The sequence below is a fragment of the Ambystoma mexicanum genome, chromosome 12, assembly GCF_040938575.1.
Source record: "Ambystoma mexicanum isolate Mex_15411 chromosome 12, UKY_AmexF1_1, whole genome shotgun sequence".
Taxonomy (NCBI): domain Eukaryota; kingdom Metazoa; phylum Chordata; class Amphibia; order Caudata; family Ambystomatidae; genus Ambystoma; species Ambystoma mexicanum.
Window position 1 is genome coordinate 928,831,730 of NC_090936.1, and position 18,578 is coordinate 928,850,307.

The following is an 18,578-nucleotide window of genomic DNA, read 5'->3' on the forward strand; positions in this document are numbered from 1 at the left end:
CTGCAGAGTAGTGTGAGGGGAGGCATTTTTGAACAATTACTTCGTATGTGTCTTTTTCCATGCGCACTACCGCCATCCCCACATGCTTTTCTACTGTCTCTGAGTTTATGGATGCTGACCCGTCTATAAAATAAATTTCTCCTACTGTAAGGGCGTTTTCACTTGGTTTGGGAATGTCATCGCCCTCTCCCTCATATGTGCTACAATCGTGTTCCTGTAAATCTTCAGTTGTGCATGGCTCTGTAATGATGGTGGCTGGGTTCACTGTCTTGCATCTGACCACATGTGCATTTGGACTTGATATTATTATTTCATCGAAATGGTGCAGGGGCGCCGTTTGCGGCCGCTGCAAAAGGGTTATTGTTTATGTTCCCAACTGGGTTTTGTCTTGCCATGGGCTGTAGTGCGTTTTGCTGTTGTAGCTGCTGCTGCTGCTGTTGCTGCTGTTGTGGGGCTGGCTGTCTCTGTTGCATTTGGGGGTCATAGCAGTATTGATCCTATTGTCCCCACGTCCCCATTGGCGCTCCACAAGGGCTACCTGTGTGTGGGCAGCCCCACCCCTGTTCATTGTTCATGGGCTGTTGTTGCTGTTGAAAATACCCTGATGGTCGCATTCTACAATCTCGTTAATAATGTCCCCATCTTCCACAATTCCAACACAACCTCTGTTGTCCTCCCGTTGGTCCTTGCCCACCATACCCTCTGTTTCCCATTCCTCCGTATCCTCCCATTTGCCCGCGGTACCCACCTCTTCCTTGGGCCGGCCTGTTCTGCCACTGCGATCCTTGGCCTGGCTGTTCCTCTCCGTTCCACTGTCCTTGGTCCTCTCCAACCCACTGCGCTGCTATCCCAACGGGCTTTCCTTCCGCGTTTTCCTCTCCTTCATTTCCTCTGTCTGCTGTTGCACTGGCAGCGACCTTCACTAATTTCGTCTGTACTAATTTTGCTTCGTCAGCTAGCCTCTTTTGCGTGATCTCCTTTTCCTTCTCTTTGATCCTCCTCCAGTGGTGTACAATTATGCTCTGAATTTCAGGCCACCCTTTGGCTTCGATCCCAGCTATTTTGTCCAAGGCCTTCTGCACCTCTTTCGGCAACACCTTTTGGATGATAAAATAGAATAAAGCTGTTGATTGATTCCATGCCGTACCAGTTTTGCTTCTCCATAAGTCTTGCACTCGCAAAATGAATTGCGCAGGATCCTCGTTCTCCTCCATCGTGCACTGCATCACTGCATGTAAATCTGGAACGTCTGGAAATGCACGCTGCAATGCATCCCACACTTGTGCTCGAACATTGTTAAATGGTGATCCATCGTGTCGGTCACAGCTCATCGTTACTCCCGGGAACCCTGCCCTTTCCCAGATTGTGTCTGCTTGTTCCCCGATTGCTGAAACTAATAGACTTTTTACATCACCTATAGCTAACGGCACGCCTGCTGTGTTTTTCTCAAATATATGTATCCACTTACCTGCCCCTCTCGTCAGCGGGGGGAGGAGTTTTAACAAGTTGGTTTTGTCCATTTGGGCCCACGGAATGTAGTTTGGCCTACCTGCTCCTTTATTTATCAGTGGCATTTGTAGTTTTTGTTTCTTTCCCGTTATGCTTGTCTTCCCTTTTTTCGTTTTACTTACCAATATGTTTCCTATCCTCCCTGTTCGTTGTCTTAATCTACCTTGCCATAATGGTGGCAATAGTGTTTCTGGGTAACGGTGGTTTGGTAGTGGGGAACCTTCCGCGGCAGCTGCCTCTTCGTATTCATCTAAATCGTCCCATATTTCCTCTATTTCTGACTCTAGCTCGTTATTATCCTCCCAGTTTTCCTTGGGTCCACTTCCTTGTCTTTCACCCTGGTCTCCACTTTGTTGACTCTCTGGTGTATCTGGGCGTATAATTCTCACTGGCTTGTTATTCAATTGGAACAGGAACTGTCCTGACTGCCACTCTTGTTCTTGTCTTTGCTGTGATGACGTCCTTTGTGATACTATGGACTGCCCTGATACTGAGGCTGCTGGGGTTGCATTGCTTGCTGCTCCGATCGGAGGTGTGAGATCTGCCAGTGACAGCGGGGGTACCTCCCCTCCCCCTGGCAGCATTTGCCCTTTGTCACATAAAGCTCTTAACCGTGTTATTTCCATTTGTGCGTGTGCTAGCTGACGGTTCAAATCACCTGTTAAACGTGCTATGTCCACAGGAGGCGTGCTCGTGGGGCCGTACAAGCCTCCTTTGTCATATGGTGGAGGTTCGGAGGCTGTTGCCCCGCCTTGGGCAGTGGCGGTGGGTGGTATATACAGGGGTTCACTAAACCCTACCGCTGGCCTGGTCATTAAGGGATGGAATTTTGTTACTTTGTTTTCGGTTGTAGTTGTTGAGCATTCCCCTTTTGGTGTCCCGCCTACTTCTTCAGGGTTTTTCTGCTTTTCTGTCATTCGGCTTGTACCTACCTCTGCCGTGGGGGCAACTTCCTCAAACATTCGCCATAAATCTAACACTTCTCTCCGGTTCTGTAACTGTTTCCCTTTGTATCGCGCTAGCAAATGTGTTGATACTAGGTCCAACACTCTTTTGTCAAATGATCCTCCTTCTGGCCAAATTGGTGTGACCCCGTCTCCCTTTATCTCAGTGATCCACTGATCGTGATACTTCTGTATCCTGTCGCTATAAAGTGGAAGGTGCTGGCAAATATGTGCTAGTGGTGTTACTCCCCCCATGGCAATGTTTCTTTTCCTTTCTTGTGTATTCTAGTACCTTTGAATCTCTTCCCACCTCTAACTTGGTATGTCAGTGGAAATAATACGTTCTTTATCAATGCTCACAATTACCATATGTCACATTAGCTTTCTGAGAGGTGTTACCTGATCACCCCTCACAGTTTATTTCTTCTGTTTTACCTTATATCAATCACAAATTACTTGTATTAAAATACTTTAGCGTGTTCAACAAGACATATACATAAAAGCAGACCAACAAACATATAATCATGCAACATACACATGCACTGCCTGCGCGCGTTTGCACTTTCCCTATTCCCGTTACTGTCCCTGTTTTTTCTTCTTCCCTATACTACCTACTATTTCGCATTCACTCCCCACCTCTTTCACCTTTATTATGTCTCAAGATTTCTTACTTCCACGGAAAAAGAATATTCTAAAAACTACTCCGAGCCTACACGAGACCCCTACTATTTTTCTCTTTATCTCTATTCTGCACTTGGTCGGGACAAATGCTATGCGGTGCCGCCTTCTACCCCCTACGGGCTAGGATACCACTTCTCTTCTTCTTCTCACTTCTTACAACACCTAATGGCCATATAAAGGATAGATCAGAAAAGCCTCACCGTCACTCATGCAGACCCTATTCTTGGCTACCTTCCCTTTGTTGCTAATTCCCTTCTTCCCGTATTTCCCCTTACCTTCCTTTGGGGTCTTTGCAACCGGGACTCCACGTGTTCAGTCAGGTACTCCGAGGGTCGCCACTCACAGCCAGACCTCGCTTAGGTCCGTCCCCCAACCAAGCCGTGGCCTGCCTTGGCGAGCAGCTTTTTCGATCGGGTATTCGTCAACCGGGAACCCTTGACCCTTTCTTCCTGGTGTGCACAGTCTGGTCAACCGCGGAGGCGATGGTTCTGCTGGGGGGCGCCCTGGATCTCACTGCTGGGCGGCGCAGGCCTCAAGGCACCTCTCTAAATCACGTTGCGGGGGTCACCAAAAATGTAGGTGCCTTTCCCCGTCTTACTACGTGTGAGAGAAAAAATAAAATAGCAGACAAAACCCCTTGTTGGGGAAAGAGGCACTGAGACCCGGCTGCAAGAGTTCAAAGGATGGTTTATTTCTCCAGCTAGGAAATAACCCAAAAAACTCTTCCAATCTCATTACATCTTATTCATATTTATATTAGTCAAAGTAACTCTAACAAAAATGCTAAATGGACCCGATTGGCCAGGCGGTGTGGTGCTGTAGGTGTGGGTAGCATCTCTTCCTCCTGGTTGGCTGAGTAGCTGACGGACGTCAAACATCTTGTGCTCCATGCAGGTCAGGGTCTGGTCACTGTGGTCACTACCTAAGCTAATATGTTACATACTAAATAACAAATTATTTAAAACATTTTATGCTATTTGTCACATTTCTACATAAGTCACACACAATGATTATTGTCAGTACAATTGGGTCATTTGTGGCTTTAATTGAAGGCCTTGACCTTTATTGTGTATGTAGAAGAATCAGGCTGTATTTCGCATCTTTTCTTAGGTTTCAAACTCATTAGTACAAGTAAAAACATATATAGTAGTAAAAAGGTTAGTAGTGGGTGTGTTGGGTGGGTTTCGCAGCACAGGCGAGGGTCTGGCACTTGAAAGAAATACCTTACAGGGGGTGCAGGGTCAGGATGGCAATAAATTGTTCTAATGGGGGTGGGTGGCTTGCACATTTATGAGGACGAATCGAGCAGAAAGTGCTTAGCTCATTCTGATTCACATGCCGGTTCTCAGATGAACAGTGATCTCAGAGGAAGAAAATTGTAGCATACATATTGATTGTTGCAACTTTCTCCAGCTTCAGCGTGAGAATGGAAGCGCAGAGCTTTCCTTCGCAGGGGGAGTGCAAGGGTGGGGGCCAACCAGCTGCCTGCGCGCCTTTTGTGTGTCTCTGTCCTTGGCTGCTGCGGTGGAAGGGGAGCTGAGCATTGCTGTACTATCGCAGTGAGGTCTGTTTACCCAAGATGGAGTCAAAAGGGGGCACAAAAGATGGATGCCCCGTGTCTTGCTCAGTAGTCCCATCTATGTAGCAGTCAACCGTGGTTAACTTCACATAAGGGCAAGGGGCAATCCCACTACCCGAGGCACGTGGTCCAAGCCTTGTACTGAGGAGCGTATGACGCGAGGGGGCCTGAGGACCCCTCGCTCCCATACACACTCTATGGAACACGCTAGCAATGCAGATGAGTCGCCACTTACATCGAACACTTCAGGAAGTGCCTGAAAACCATATTGCCAATTTCTGATTACACTTCCTAAACCTACTTCTCCCCTCTATAATTCCCCTCTCCTTTTCCCTACCCATCACAGCTCCTCTTCTACCCCTGCACCCTACTTGTAACTCCATTGGTGTGTCCCCTATGTAAAGCACTATGTTGCTTCCCAACTAGGTGTGTGCTTTATAAGGCTCATACATACATATATGTATTGCAACAATAGCCCAATGCCACATTGTGCACCAATCTGCCAATCCCGATTACTCTATATAGATGTGCATGCTGAAGGGACCAGAAGTAGCGCTAGGACTGGAGTGGCAGCAGTGTTCATGTAATCAGGATGTGCACCACAGGAAGGAAACTCTGTTGTATCCTTACGAGAATCCGAAAGAACATATTACATAGGAATATTTTGGCAAAGTTGCCTTTTCCAACTTTTAGCCAAAACAAAAAAGAAACTACAAGCTAGATCAATGCCCCCTCTGCCAACCCCCTGTGGATGAGATAAATAAATGTGCAACTGCTTTGAATTTAGGAACATATTTCCAAATGCGACGAGACTCAAAGCCAATTCTACCATCAATCAGTATTTGTCCTGTTAAATATTGGCCGGTTACAGCTGCTAAGAGTTGGAACGCTCCAACTCAAAAACACAGATCTGAACAATCATACTGGACCTTTAGAAAACACCGTAAGACTTTATTATTCTCCATCTGATCCGGTTTGTTTCATCCTAAGTACCTAACATGCCTGTAACCTTGGTGCACTTTACTTTAACCAGCGCCTTGATGCCCCCTGGCTTAGTGCGCTTAACAAATGCAAATACATAAATAAAATAAATCAGAAGGAAAAATCCAATTCACTCCGGCCGGCAGCCCCCGTTGCAATGTGTTTTTTTTTTCAGGAAACGCCCAGCGGTTTGAAAGGTATCGTCATAACATGCAGTCACGTTATCTCTGTTTAAGTGGATTGCCAAGTCAACCATGCAGTCCACTGTCCTTCCAATACAGGCTAATATGCTTTTATCAGAGTCTCAGTCTAAAGGAGTTAATTTGCTGCTAAGAGCAAATGAGGCATGTGAACAACACTAGAATTGTAACCTCCCGCTTGCCAGTTTACCAGATAGCACGCAATGAAGCAAGGAAAAGAGGCACCCTGCTCATCCTATCCGCAGCAGACTGCGCTGACATGCAGCGGCCAGTCTTATGCAGCAGCAATTCTGAGTGTAGTCGGCCCCCATCTGCCTCTCAGGCCCTAGTGCACATCAAGACAAACGGCTGCCTCAAATGCTGCATGCTACTGCCACCTAACGCTCACTTATCCTTTGCTGCAACACTTCTCCAATAGTCCATTCATCTGTCTCGCATTTAAAAGTGGTTATATATCTGTCCCACTCTACATCCTCACACTGTCACTTGCCCTTCGAGTTTCCTTCATCCATTTTCAAAATCTTTTATTCGACCATCCAACAGCATACCCCTACTCGTTTATCTATCCTCAGAATCCCCCATCGCTTTTATTCCTTCACCAATCCTCGTATTTGTATTAATTCGCCAACCCTCCTGCACCCTCTCTCCGTTTTGCTTTCGCATCCCTCGATGCATTCCCCATTTGCTTAAATATGCCTGCGTGCATGAAATCATAACATGTTTTTAGCATTCAACAGCTAAAACGGTGGTCCTTGTCAATGCTTCTAATATGGTACTGCAAAGGACGACCCATTATCAGGTCAGTAAGAGCAACTTCAGCAGTTAACAGACAGAGGGCTGTATCCCGGCTGTAATACCGCCCGACTGTAATAGCCTTGGCACCCACCAATCTGGTGGTATTACCGCCGGATCACGGCTTGGGCATTTACAGTAAATCCCCATTCCTCATTGGGTCCAATGGATCCAATGGGGCATTTCCGTCGCTAATACAGCCAGCGGTAATACTGCCGAAAACAGGGCAGTAAATGGGATTTTCACCTCCAGTAAAAATCTGGAGGTAAAACAGCCCATTTAGCGCCCAACCCGTGATAGGGCCAGCTCTTAAAAGCGGTGGTAATACCGTTACGGCCGCATTTAAGGGCTGCAGCCCAACTCGTGATGAGGCCCGGGGACACTTGTTTGGCATATGCAAGGCAACCACTTGTGCCTGAAGGCAAATCTGTGCTAATCATTACTTGGGGAGATACAACGTTTGGACTGATGATTGGGTTCAACAGGGAAACCTTCAATATATTGTCTGTGAATATTCATTTGTGTCATTTATGGCGCGGTTACTTTTGTACCATTCATTCAGGATAGCAAAGGCCAGCTGCATTGTATAAGTGCATTTTGAAGCACACCCATCCTTTATAACCACTTTGATATAACTATCTGGCAGGCAGGCTGGGGTGGCTCCAGCCCCTTGCTTGGGAGGATTTAAGCCAATCCAAATGGAGGAAGTTGCAGGCAGAAGGCAGCACTCTGCTGCGATGATGAGCCCAGGGGTGGTGATGAGAAAGGAGTGCTACCTTTAGAGCCTGTCAGATTTCTCGCCTGGGAGAGCAGAGTGTGTGCCTTTTATACAATCATTAACATGGCAGCAGCAAAATTACATTAGTAGAGGGCAAAATCTAGCACAGGCAATATTACTATACCCCCTATGATGAAGCCAAAGACTGAGCTGAGCAGTCACACCTGCAATCATTAGCATCTCTTGGTGAAAATAATGGTGTTTGAATTGGGATGAACGATGCATCTAATGGGCCAAAGGAAGGTTTAATAGCTATTCAGCCTCTTGGGCTCAGTGGAGGGGGTGGTCGGCAGCCCACTGTGTTATTTACCCCACTCATGATCGGCGTTCAAAACTGTTTAAAACACATTTTTGAGGCTGGCTCCGCACCTGCAGACAGAACTTGTAGGGCCAGCAATTTATGCAAGATTGGGTTTTGTTAGGCCACTCTCGGGTTATAGTCCAAACTGTCACACCAGGACTGCAATTGTACAATTTTTTATGTCTGGCTTCCTTCTATACAGCTGTGAAAGCGTTCAGGGTACAATTTTTTATGTCTGGCTTCCTTCTATACAGCTGTGAAAGCGTTCAGGGTGGTGCAAACTAGTGAACTTACGGATCCTAGTGAGCAGTAGCTATTGGTGAGTTTATTGTCGTATTGTCGGCACATTTTTACTTTGAAACATCTCTTTTTGTCTTGCAGCTATAATGCTTTGGACCCAGAAATACCCTCTCTGCATAATTCTGGCACTGTGGTCATTGGAAATGAAGCGAAAACTGTGACTGAAAATGCATTACTTTCTTATACCTTCCAACCTTTGCTGAAAGCTGAAGTCAAATCCGGATCCATGCGTATAAAAGGTAATGAATGCAAACTTTTTAAATACATTTTTTAATTATATAGTTGATTAACAACTTAAACCGTTCAATCAACATCCATAAGAATAACACAATTGTTAAAAAAACAAGAAAATCATATTCACATACATTGAGAATTTAAAGAATGAATTCACAATTAGAAAAACCGCAATTACCTGCAAGAAGTTAAAATAAAAAATCAGTTTCACTTATGTTCAATGATAAAAATGTTCAATGATAAAAAGAAATTTGACAATTGCGATTCTGACAGTTGTTGTTCTGGTACAGAATAATTCATTCCAAAATATTTCCGGTGTTAAGATTTCAAGATCTTTAAAATGTACTTTCAAATAAAATTCACATGCACCGGCCAGCATAGAGCAAGCTGTAATTAAGTGTTTTAAAGTTTCAGGCTGGTTTAGCTGTTGGCAGAATCTGCAAATATTATCCGACTTGGGAATGAGCTTCCATTTTTCTAGTACTTCTTGCTTGTGTACGCCCGATATTAAGTCTAATTCGCAGAAATGCTTGTCTTAGGCTTGTACATGGTGATATCGCCAAATACGCTTCTGGAGTGCGGTACTTCTTTAGAGTAAAGGGATTGATATTAAAATCTTTATATTGTAAACACGTTTGTCTAGTATTGATCCAATCTTGTCGCCAAAGCTTCTCTTTGGCGCGAGTTGGATTACTCAGCAGAAGCGCAATTGAAATGTCTGCTTCGTTCATGATGTTTTGTGTTTTGGACTTCCATGTTGATATAAACTGAGGATTTCAAGACCTAATGACCCCCTACAAAACCATTATATTAAAAAAAGACAGTCATAAGGGGGCCATAAGGGGTAGACAGATAAGAATATGTGATAACGATCCTGGCTTTGCTGACAACAACCATTTTCTGTATAAAGCGCACAGTTTCCATGCGTATGTGCTATACAAAGATAATATGCCCAGCTCATGTCTAATTATGGGCATAGGTTGGCTCTCAGGGAGTTGCATGACCTTTTTCCAGAAAGTTCCTTCGAGTTTGAGTCATAGAATTAATGCAAACAGGTTACAAATCTGCAGAACAGACTTGCTTGAAGTTAAAGGAATTGCTGGTTGTCTGGTTTAGTTAGACCCAATGGTTTCCAGTTACTTTCTGGCAGAGCCATATATGTAGTCTTTATTCCTTTACCCTAGTTGTGTTCCCATATTCCTTTTACAAAGCACCTTGGAGACATATTGTGTGATTTACAAGCATCTTTACTGTACAGTGCATTTCTCATTTGTGCCAGTCTTTATATTTGTATTATTGTGTATTGTTTTTTTCAAACCGTACACAGTTAAAAAGACTTCATTCATGGTTTACACATATAAAAATACAAAATAGCAAGTAATAAAATCCATTCCTTGTATCTAAAATATCGATTGGGCACAGAAAATAAGTCAATATTGACTTTATGTTATGATGTGATATGGCATTTATAACACGCCTGTACACAAGTGTTTCTAGGCGCGACAAGGCAAGGAGGGGGAAACAAGGGAGGACAAAATAACGATCTTACTATGCCTTGTCACTCAGATCGCGCAAGTGCGGGGAAGAGGGAAGGGGAGAAGTGCCAGGGGGGAGGGGAAGGTCGAATTGCAGTTAACTCACAAGTGCAGCCAGCGGTTGGTTCATAAGTGCAGAGAGAAGGGACTGTAGGGTTGCAGATACAGACCCTAAGTGCTAGGGAGCCCAGAGGCAGTGCAAGGGCAACTGGACATGCAGGAGCCTGGGCCCGAGTTCAGAGGGTGCCCAGGTGACCAGTGCACGGAGCAGTCAGGTGCATCAGCAGTGGAGAGGAAGAGAGAAAGCAGAAGCACAAAGTAAGGTCTTGGGTTGCTTCTAGAACCAAAGGTATGCTCAAGTTTGAGAGAGGCGTGGAGGCTGTTCCAGAGGGAGTCCCCAGCTGAGGAGATAGATCTGCCCCCAACTCTCTGCTTGGAGAAGTGTCTGACCCTCAGAGAGTTGGCGGTGGATGAGCGGAGAGCTAGAGAAGGAAGATGTTTTGGAAGAGAAAGTTGGAGGTAGAGCGGTCCCAGGCCCCAGAAAGCCTTGTGGACAATGCAGATGGTCTTGAAGTTGATCCTTGCAGCCACGGGGAGCCAGTGAAGAGATTTCGGAGCTGGAGGGATATGATCCAAGGACAAGTCTCGCAGTACTGTTCTGGATGAGTTGTAAAGGTCGAAGAGTAGAGGCAGGAAGATTTAGAAATAGCCTGTTGCAATAGTCCTGCCTAGAGAGGACTAGAGCTCTGGAGACGGTGAGCTTCTGGGCGAAAGTGAGAAAAGGGAGGTGCAGCTGATAGTTCGACTTCTTAGAGATGTCAGATAAGTGAGACGAGAAGGAGAGGGTGGAGTCGAAGATGACACCAAGGTTCTTAGCCTCACAGGAAGGAGCAGGAAGAGGGCCCAAAGTTGGTGGCCCGAGAGAGAGAGAGGAAAGAAGGGAGCGGTTTTGCCAATGAGGAGGATCTATGTCTTAATGGCATTAAGGCAGAGATCATTGTTGGCACACCATTGCTGAATTGCGGCCAGGCCGTCTGGTATGAGAAAAGAAGCAGAGGTGGCTGAGGGGAGCCTGAAAGAGAGCTGAGTGTCATCCGCATAACATTTAAAATTGGAGCAGAAAGTAGCAATGCGGTGGGCAAGCGGTGCCAGTTAGTGGTTGAAGAGCCAGGGAGAGAGGTTAGACCCCTGGGGAGCACCAAAAGTAGAGAGAGAGATAGAACAGAGGAAAGACCCCAGTTGGGCCTGAGAGGGTCGTTGGTGAGAAAGGAGGTCAACCAGGCCAGGGATTGATCAGTAATACCAAGGTTGTCCCGGAGACGATTGAGCAGGATGGCATGGTTTTTCGTGTCAAAAGCAGAGGATAGTTGAAGGAGAATGAGGACAGAAGGGAGATTAGTGTCAAGATTGGAGAGCACGTCTTCACGAGTGTTGAGGAGAGCAGTTTCCATGCTTCTGGCAGCTCTGAAGCCAGACTGGTGGTCATGGATGCAACCAACATATTCAGTATGTAGTTTAAGCTGGGTGATGGCCAGCTTTTCCAAGAGTTTTCCTAGGAAAGGAGTGATGGAAATCAGGCAATAGTTAGCTGGAGAGGAAGTATCGGCCGAGGGCTTTTTTAGAAGGGGGTGCACAAGAGAGTGCTTAAGGGGGAGGGGAAAGTTCCAGTGACAAAGTAGGGATTGCAGAAATTGGCCAAGGCTGGAGCAAGGTTGTCAATGTGGTCCTTGTGTGTTCTGGATGAGCAGGGTATATGGGCCTCATTAGGAGTCCGGCGGTAGCCGTGCTGATAAGAGCGACACGGCTGGCGCTGTATTCATTTTTTTTCCGTTGCCCAGCATTGGGGACTTACCGGGGCATTACGGCCCAGCGGTCCCGGTAATTGCTCATTGCCGGCGCCGGAAAATATTACTCCCCATTTTCATTCGAGTCTGATTGGACTCAATGGGAATGGGGAGGGGGAGGGGAAAGTTCCAGTGACAAAGTAGGGATTGCAGAAATTGGCCAAGGCTGGAGCAAGGTTGTCAATGTGGTCCTTGTGTGTTCTGGATGAGCAGGGTAGAACCTGCTTTGATGAAACTTTCATGAATCGGAAGCACCGTCAGGGTTCAACAGGGGAAAGGAGGAGAAGGTAAGACAAGAGACGGCCTCAGACGGGCTAGGAGTGGTAGAGGAGGTGGAGGAGGAAGAAGAGGTAGAGGAAGAGAGGGTGGACAGGATGTCCTGAGTTTTAGTAGTGAAATGAGAGGCCAAGGCCATGCAGTGGGCATGGCAGGCAACAGGAGAGGTAGAGACTGCAGCAGGATTGTCCAGCTCCTTGCAGATTTTGAAAAGTTCGGCCGAGTTGTTAGATTCTGCACAGATGTGGGCTTGGATGTAGACTCTCTTCTTAGAGAGGACAGAGAGTCTGCACTGCCTTTCGAGCAGGCGGAAGGCCAGTTTGTCAGGGGGTGTACCCGAGGCCCTCCACTTCCTCTCTGCCACCCTACACTTGTGTTTAAGGGCGGCGAGGACGGAATCCTACCAAGAGTTGCACTTAGATTTAGGCTTCAAGCAGATCCTCATGAAGGGGGCAGGGACATGCAGAGTGTTAGAGAGGAAGGTTGCAGAGGGCTGTTTCAGGGTGTGAGTCAGCCAAAGGTACTGGATGAGGAGAGAAAGTAGCGGCAAAAGCCTCAGCTGACACACGCTTCATGGGTCGGATGTCAGAGAAGGTAGGTGGCAGTGCTGGAGTTGGCTTGACCTGCGGGGAAGAGAGGTGGGAATAAAAGAGAAAGTGATCACTCCAAGAGAGAGGAGTGGTGAGGGGGTTAGAGAAGGGGAGGTTTGAGGAGATCAGAACATCCAGAGCATGCCCTGAAGAGTGAGACAGGCCAGAGAGGAGGGAGGGAGTGAGGGAAGGAGGGAGAGGGAGGGAGGGAGAGAGGGAGGGAGAGAGGGAGGGGGAGAGGGATGGAGAGAAGAGGGAGGGAGAGGGTGAGAGAGAGTGGGAGAGAGAGGGGGAGAGAGCGGGCGAGAATATGAATCACATAGGTTGCGTAAGAGTCCTGAAGAAGGGCTGGTAGCATCCAGGTGGATGTTCAAGTCTCTGAGGAGGAGAACTTGGGAGGTAGAGGCAAGGAGCGAGGAGGAGAGGTCAGCCCACTCAGAGAAGGAAGAGGGCAACTGGGCCAGGCGGCCTGTAGGTAGTGCCCACTGTGAAAGAGAGGCCAGGAGAGATGGAGAGCCTGCAGACCAGGCATTCAAAGGAGGAGTAGTGCTGCATTGGAGTGATAGAAGCAGGGACCCATTCTGGGAAAATCAAAACTACACCCCCACCGGGATAGTTGGTTCTGGGTTTGGAGAGGATCTTGTAGCCATCGGGAAGGAGAGTGTTGAAGCTTGTGACAGAGCTGGCCGTGAACCAAGTCTCAGTGAGACTGAGTACATCCAAATCAAGCTCTTCCAGGAGATGGCAGATGTGAGAGGGAGTGTTTGACAGCTGAACGAGAGTTGAGAGTAGCGATGTGGAGCAGATTGCTACATTTGAAGGACTTCTGGGGAGGGGTACAGTCCAGAGGTACACCCTGTGGAAGTGTTGGAGGTACCTGAGGATGGGTAGAGGGGGAAGGTAGAGAAGGCAGGGTAGTCCGAGAAGGAGAAGAGATTGCCAGATGGGTGGATGAGGAGGGAGGCAACAGGGTGGCCAGAGAAGCATCAGGGGGTGGCAAAGAGGTGGCAGAGGAAGGAGGCGGCTGCTTTAAGCTTCTAAGCTTAAAGCTTAACCAAATCCAGCCTCCAAGGAAACTCACAATTGCTATTATTAAAAGGGTTATAATGAAGCTTTAAGCTTCTTAGCTTCCAAATCCAGTCTCTGAAGGAAATTCACAATTGCTATTATTAAAAGGGTTATTGTGATCATTGTCATTCAATTGAATTTAGCCATTCAGAATCTTGAGAAATATTCCATTCTCAAACTCTGTAACAAGGGACATTTGGCGATAATGTGTTTCAGCAATCCTATTTCTGAATTATTTGGTCAGTGAGATGAGCTAGATGTAGTGCGAGAGGGGTTACTGGTGCTAGTTATATCTATTTTGAGGATCAAGTTTAATTTAAATCTTATGAACAAATTCCTATAGTTTGCATCCAGGCTGGGACTGTCATATAGGGCAATAGGCCCATGGCTGAACAAAAAAATGCAAGATGCTGGTGTGGGGCAGTTTTATTTAGTCAAAGTGGGCCACTCTTTTGGCCAATCTGGGCAAGTTTGCTTAGTTACTTCACTATGCGGCTAATCGTTTTGACCAGTGTTGCTGAATAAATATTCTTTTTAATGCTTCATTTGCATCACATTTTATCAAAAAACTCCCCCTTGGGTACGATTCAAACAGTTTCACAAAAGGAATGAATAGCCATTTGCAACTGTGGGCCACTTTTTCATTGGTGACAAGACCATTTTATGGCCCAGTCCGACCCTACTTGCATTAGGAAAGATCTCCAGATATCTGCAAAGAGTGCCACATTTGTTTTCCTTCTAAGGCTATGGTACTATACAGTTTATAATTGTATGTTGAATCACTTGTCTTAGACTAGTTCCATTGGTACTATTTCTTCTTAACTGCCATATGGTTTAAGGCCAGATCTTCTCAAGTCAGGTTTATTTGTCATTTAACAAATCTTCACACTTATCTTTAAAGACTCGCGCAATTCCTGGTTTCACACATTCCATTTGCATTAAGAAGTCACTGTTTAGTGTATTTTTTGATAATTTTCCTATACAAGGCATAGTTCATAAGGCAAGATATTTATAGGAACACAGTTAGGTAGTACAAGTGCCTACACCAAATGTTCCCTTTCAATGTTTAAAGTTTTATGGCGTCTGCTTGAATACACATCTCTAGTCCATACAAAATAACCCATATTATTTTCACCCGATAGAAATTAATTAATTAATGAATCAATAACTAATTTGAATCTGCCATATTTTTTGCTTACGTACTTCATTTGTGCATTAAGTTGCTCTACTTTATTTTTCAATCTGGTTTCCAATTATGTTTTTCACTGTCTGGACGTAAGGTAGAAGCCTGGATATTTGATTTTGTGGCCTATCTCTACACAAATCCTTGTTTTTTATTTGATCTAGAAAATATGATCACTTTTGTTTTGTTTACGTTGATTTTTAGTTCATTTTCCATAGTATATTGGTGAAATGTACCCATGAGACACTGTAGGCCTATTTGTGTGTAGTAAATAACCAGACTATTTATTAGTTTATATCGACATCACTGCTTAGATTGTGATGCACTCTGGGATGGAAGAGAAACAAACCGTATGTTTCCCCCCTCATATGTCAGATGCAGCCTCAGGTGCCCCAATCATGCCGTCATATTACTGGCATATGCATCATATAGTAAGCTGTTACCTCACATGTGCAACTGCTGCCATCATATGCATTGTGCCCCCCAAATGCTCCAATAATTGGGTATATACAACTCCCACAAAGAGAGATAAATGCATGTGTAGCCATGTGTGACATCTTTTTTTCAGTAAGATTACATTTTTGCTTGAAAATATCTTGGCTACAGTCTATGACGACACTCCCTTTTAAAATCTGCTTTTGCATTTTATTTTTTCGGAAATTAAATTTTATTTTATATCTGTTTCTTTAGAAAGCACTCAATGTGGGATTCCATCCTCTTTTGTGTTGTAATAGATGTTACTATTACCCAGTTTAATGGCTCTCAATTTATCAACCTCAGAAAAATAAAGGCCTAGGATGGCATTTCTGGAATTCTAACTTGCGATTTGTAGGCTCGCCCCTTTGCCAGCGATGAGTACTAACAGGTAAATCATCAATCCAGACCCTAGTATAAAATAAATATATTTTTTTCCAGGGACCTATTGGCAGAAACATATCTCCAGATCGCTCACCGGTCTTCCAACCAAATGGTGCGTTTTTTTCCTCCCACTGTATTGTACTGTAACGTGGAAGATGAACCGAGTAATGCTGATCAATGGAGGCCCGCAACACAAGCCACGCTCTAGTTGTTACAGAAACCTACCTGATGCCAGGAAATTTAAACCGGCACAACAGCTGATTAAGGAACGCTGGCTGGAGTATGCTATCTCCCTCGGTGCAGATGAGGAACTGCAAGACTGGAGTGGTGTCCGTGGAGTGAAGCAGCTTTCCGAAAAAAGGGTAGGAAAAGCAGACTGCAGGCAAAAGTACACAGTGATAACACCAGAAGGATTTGGTGAGTTTCTAGGTGTACAGCGGTACTACAAGGCAGTCTCCACTGTAAGGGAGGCATGATATCACAAGTCTGACACTGATACAATGGGTACAATTTGTAAAACCTTTATTGAAGTTGTCGGGCCTGGAAAACTCCTATTTTGCCCTATAACTAAGATGGGAGTAGTCTCGACCATCAAACAATAAACAAAACAGTCCTAGTGGCTTATGGTAGCAAAACCTAATGCCTGCTCTATCTCTAGCATAAAAAGTGTAAAAAGGAGAAATGTATGTAAAGGAAAAATCAGTGTTCGAAAGAATAAATGTAGTTCAACCAGGTCTCCTCCCCACGTTAGACCTCACGGAGTAAGGCTGTCCCTGTAGGCAGGATGACGCACTCTGGCTCGGTTTTTAACACGATAAGCAGTTCAGCAACGTGAATCGAGACACATTACAGTCTCTCTTCCTGACTTCCAAATTACGTTTCAACCAAAGGTTTTGTAGGTCCCCCTCTGTTGGGCTCAGACCTGTCATGATAAAATTCAACAAAAACTTGCAAGGGGCTCTCTCCCCCTAGATTATTACACTTCGGGTCTCCCTCTGTCAGGTGCAGACTACTTTCGGCTATCCAAGACTTTTGAATGTGCGTGGCTTTCCCTACAGACCACTGCAGGACCACTTCGACTCAAGGTTCACGGTTTAACTTTCTCTCCATCTCTAGCAGTACATTTTGTTTATTTCATTCACTTTATTGCTTGAAACAATGTACCTTTCACTGAGACCTTTGAGTGGGCTACTTCCTTTTGCCAGACCACTCTGTTATTCAGTATAGCGGATTTTACAGCTGTTCTTATTTCAAAGTCCATTCACAGGTATATGGGCCTCATTAGGAGTCCGGCGGTAGCCGTGCTGATAAGAGCGACACGGCTGGCGCTGTATTCATTTTTTTTCCGTTGCCCAGCATTGGGGACTTACCGGGGCATTACGGCCCAGCGGTCCCGGTAATTGCTCATTGCCGGCGCCGGAAAATATTACTCCCCATTTTCATTCGAGTCTGATTGGACTCAATGGGAATGGGGAGGACGGATCCACCGGCACCATTCATGAATGGTGCTGGTGCATCCGTCAAGGTCTGCGAGCCGGTGCCTTTCCGCCCGCCAGGTCTGACCTGGTGGGTGGGAAGGCACCTGCTTGCAGAACTCGTAGTTTGCCGGCACTGTTGTTTCCAGACCGGCAACCTTGTAATGACCCCCTATGTCTGCCTTTCTTCGCGTCTCTCGACCAACTGCTCTCGTCCCTTGGTCCGTTTCTCTGCTCCAGTAGGTTTGCCTTCACCCCAGAGGTTCAGCTCGTACTCGTGTACCGCCTTGCTTAAAGTGTGTCTCTAGGTTCTGCCTTTTATTCGTCTGAGGAGAGCTAATTGGTATCAGGTGAATGCACCAGAGTCAAGTGCCTGACTTTGCCTGACCCGAGTAGCGGGACATGTCCAGTACGATGTGTGAAAGTTAGTGTTGTTACTCTGTCACCCTCTTCCTCGGCCCAGTGTTTGTGTAAAAAAGGGGGGAGGGGACTTCAGAGAATCCTAAAAAATAGGATGGGTCAGATAAACAAAATGGGGGCATTACCGCGTCTCACCATCGGCTGCCTCACCCCCACTCTCTGAAGACCCCTCACCCAGGTGATCCTCCCACACTGGTCCACCACTGGGGTCTGGATCCAAAGGCGATGGCCGTGCCCTGGCCACCTGAGAGAGAGATCCCTGGGGACTAGCGGGTGAGACACCCTCTGGTTTCTCATACTATTGAACCGAAGTCGGGGAGACGCAGAGAAGAGAAGCGACAGCCATGAGACGCAATGGAGCTGGAAAGTAGACCGGGCGAGAGAAGGCAGAAACCCAGAAGGCGGCCACTGGCTTGCTTCGTGAGACACGACGTATGCCAGCCAAAGCCGGTGAGTCCACCCAAGGGAAGTGGGGACACCAGGGCGTATCTGCAAGTCTGCCAAACTGAAACAGATGCAAGTAAAGGACATAAGAAAGAACAAGAAAGTTACATTATCTTAAAGAGGTAAAGTGAAATATACACAACAGATGATCAAGTTTATGAGTGTGTGCAATACACGCATAATAGAAACCCTGGCAGGAAAGTGTACCAGGTGGATTCAAGACAGAACAAGAGACTATCAAGTCTGCAAGTGTGTGAAATGCTAACGTGAGAAAGGCCTGGCAGGGGAGTACACCAGGCAAAGCCAAGTCATAAGAATAAATACAGACAAGAGAAGCCCTGGCAGGAGAATATACCAGGCATAGTTAAGTTGAAAACTGTGTACTATACAGTACCTGAGAAAGTCCTGAGCAGGATATAATAGGACAGGTGAGAAGGCTGTGAATGCACGTTAAAAGGAAGTGGAAACCTGGTAGGAGAGTTCATCCGGGATCTAGTAAAACACGAACTAGTAGCCAGTTTGTTTTGTTTATGGTTGATCAAAGTATCTTGAAGAATTGTAACTATTGTGTTCCCAGAAACTAGAT

General features: G+C 45.9%; 1 protein-coding gene across 1 annotated transcript in view; it reads left to right on the forward strand.

Moving 5' to 3' along the window:
* The window catches only part of CFAP54 (cilia and flagella associated protein 54), a 3,669,934-nt gene that overhangs the window by 2,348,211 nt on the left and 1,303,145 nt on the right, over window positions 1-18,578 (forward strand). The window contains exon 35 of the mRNA XM_069629416.1: window positions 8,147-8,304. Within this exon, the coding sequence (XP_069485517.1) occupies window positions 8,147-8,304 (158 nt within the window). The remainder of the gene's footprint in view (window positions 1-8,146; window positions 8,305-18,578) is intronic.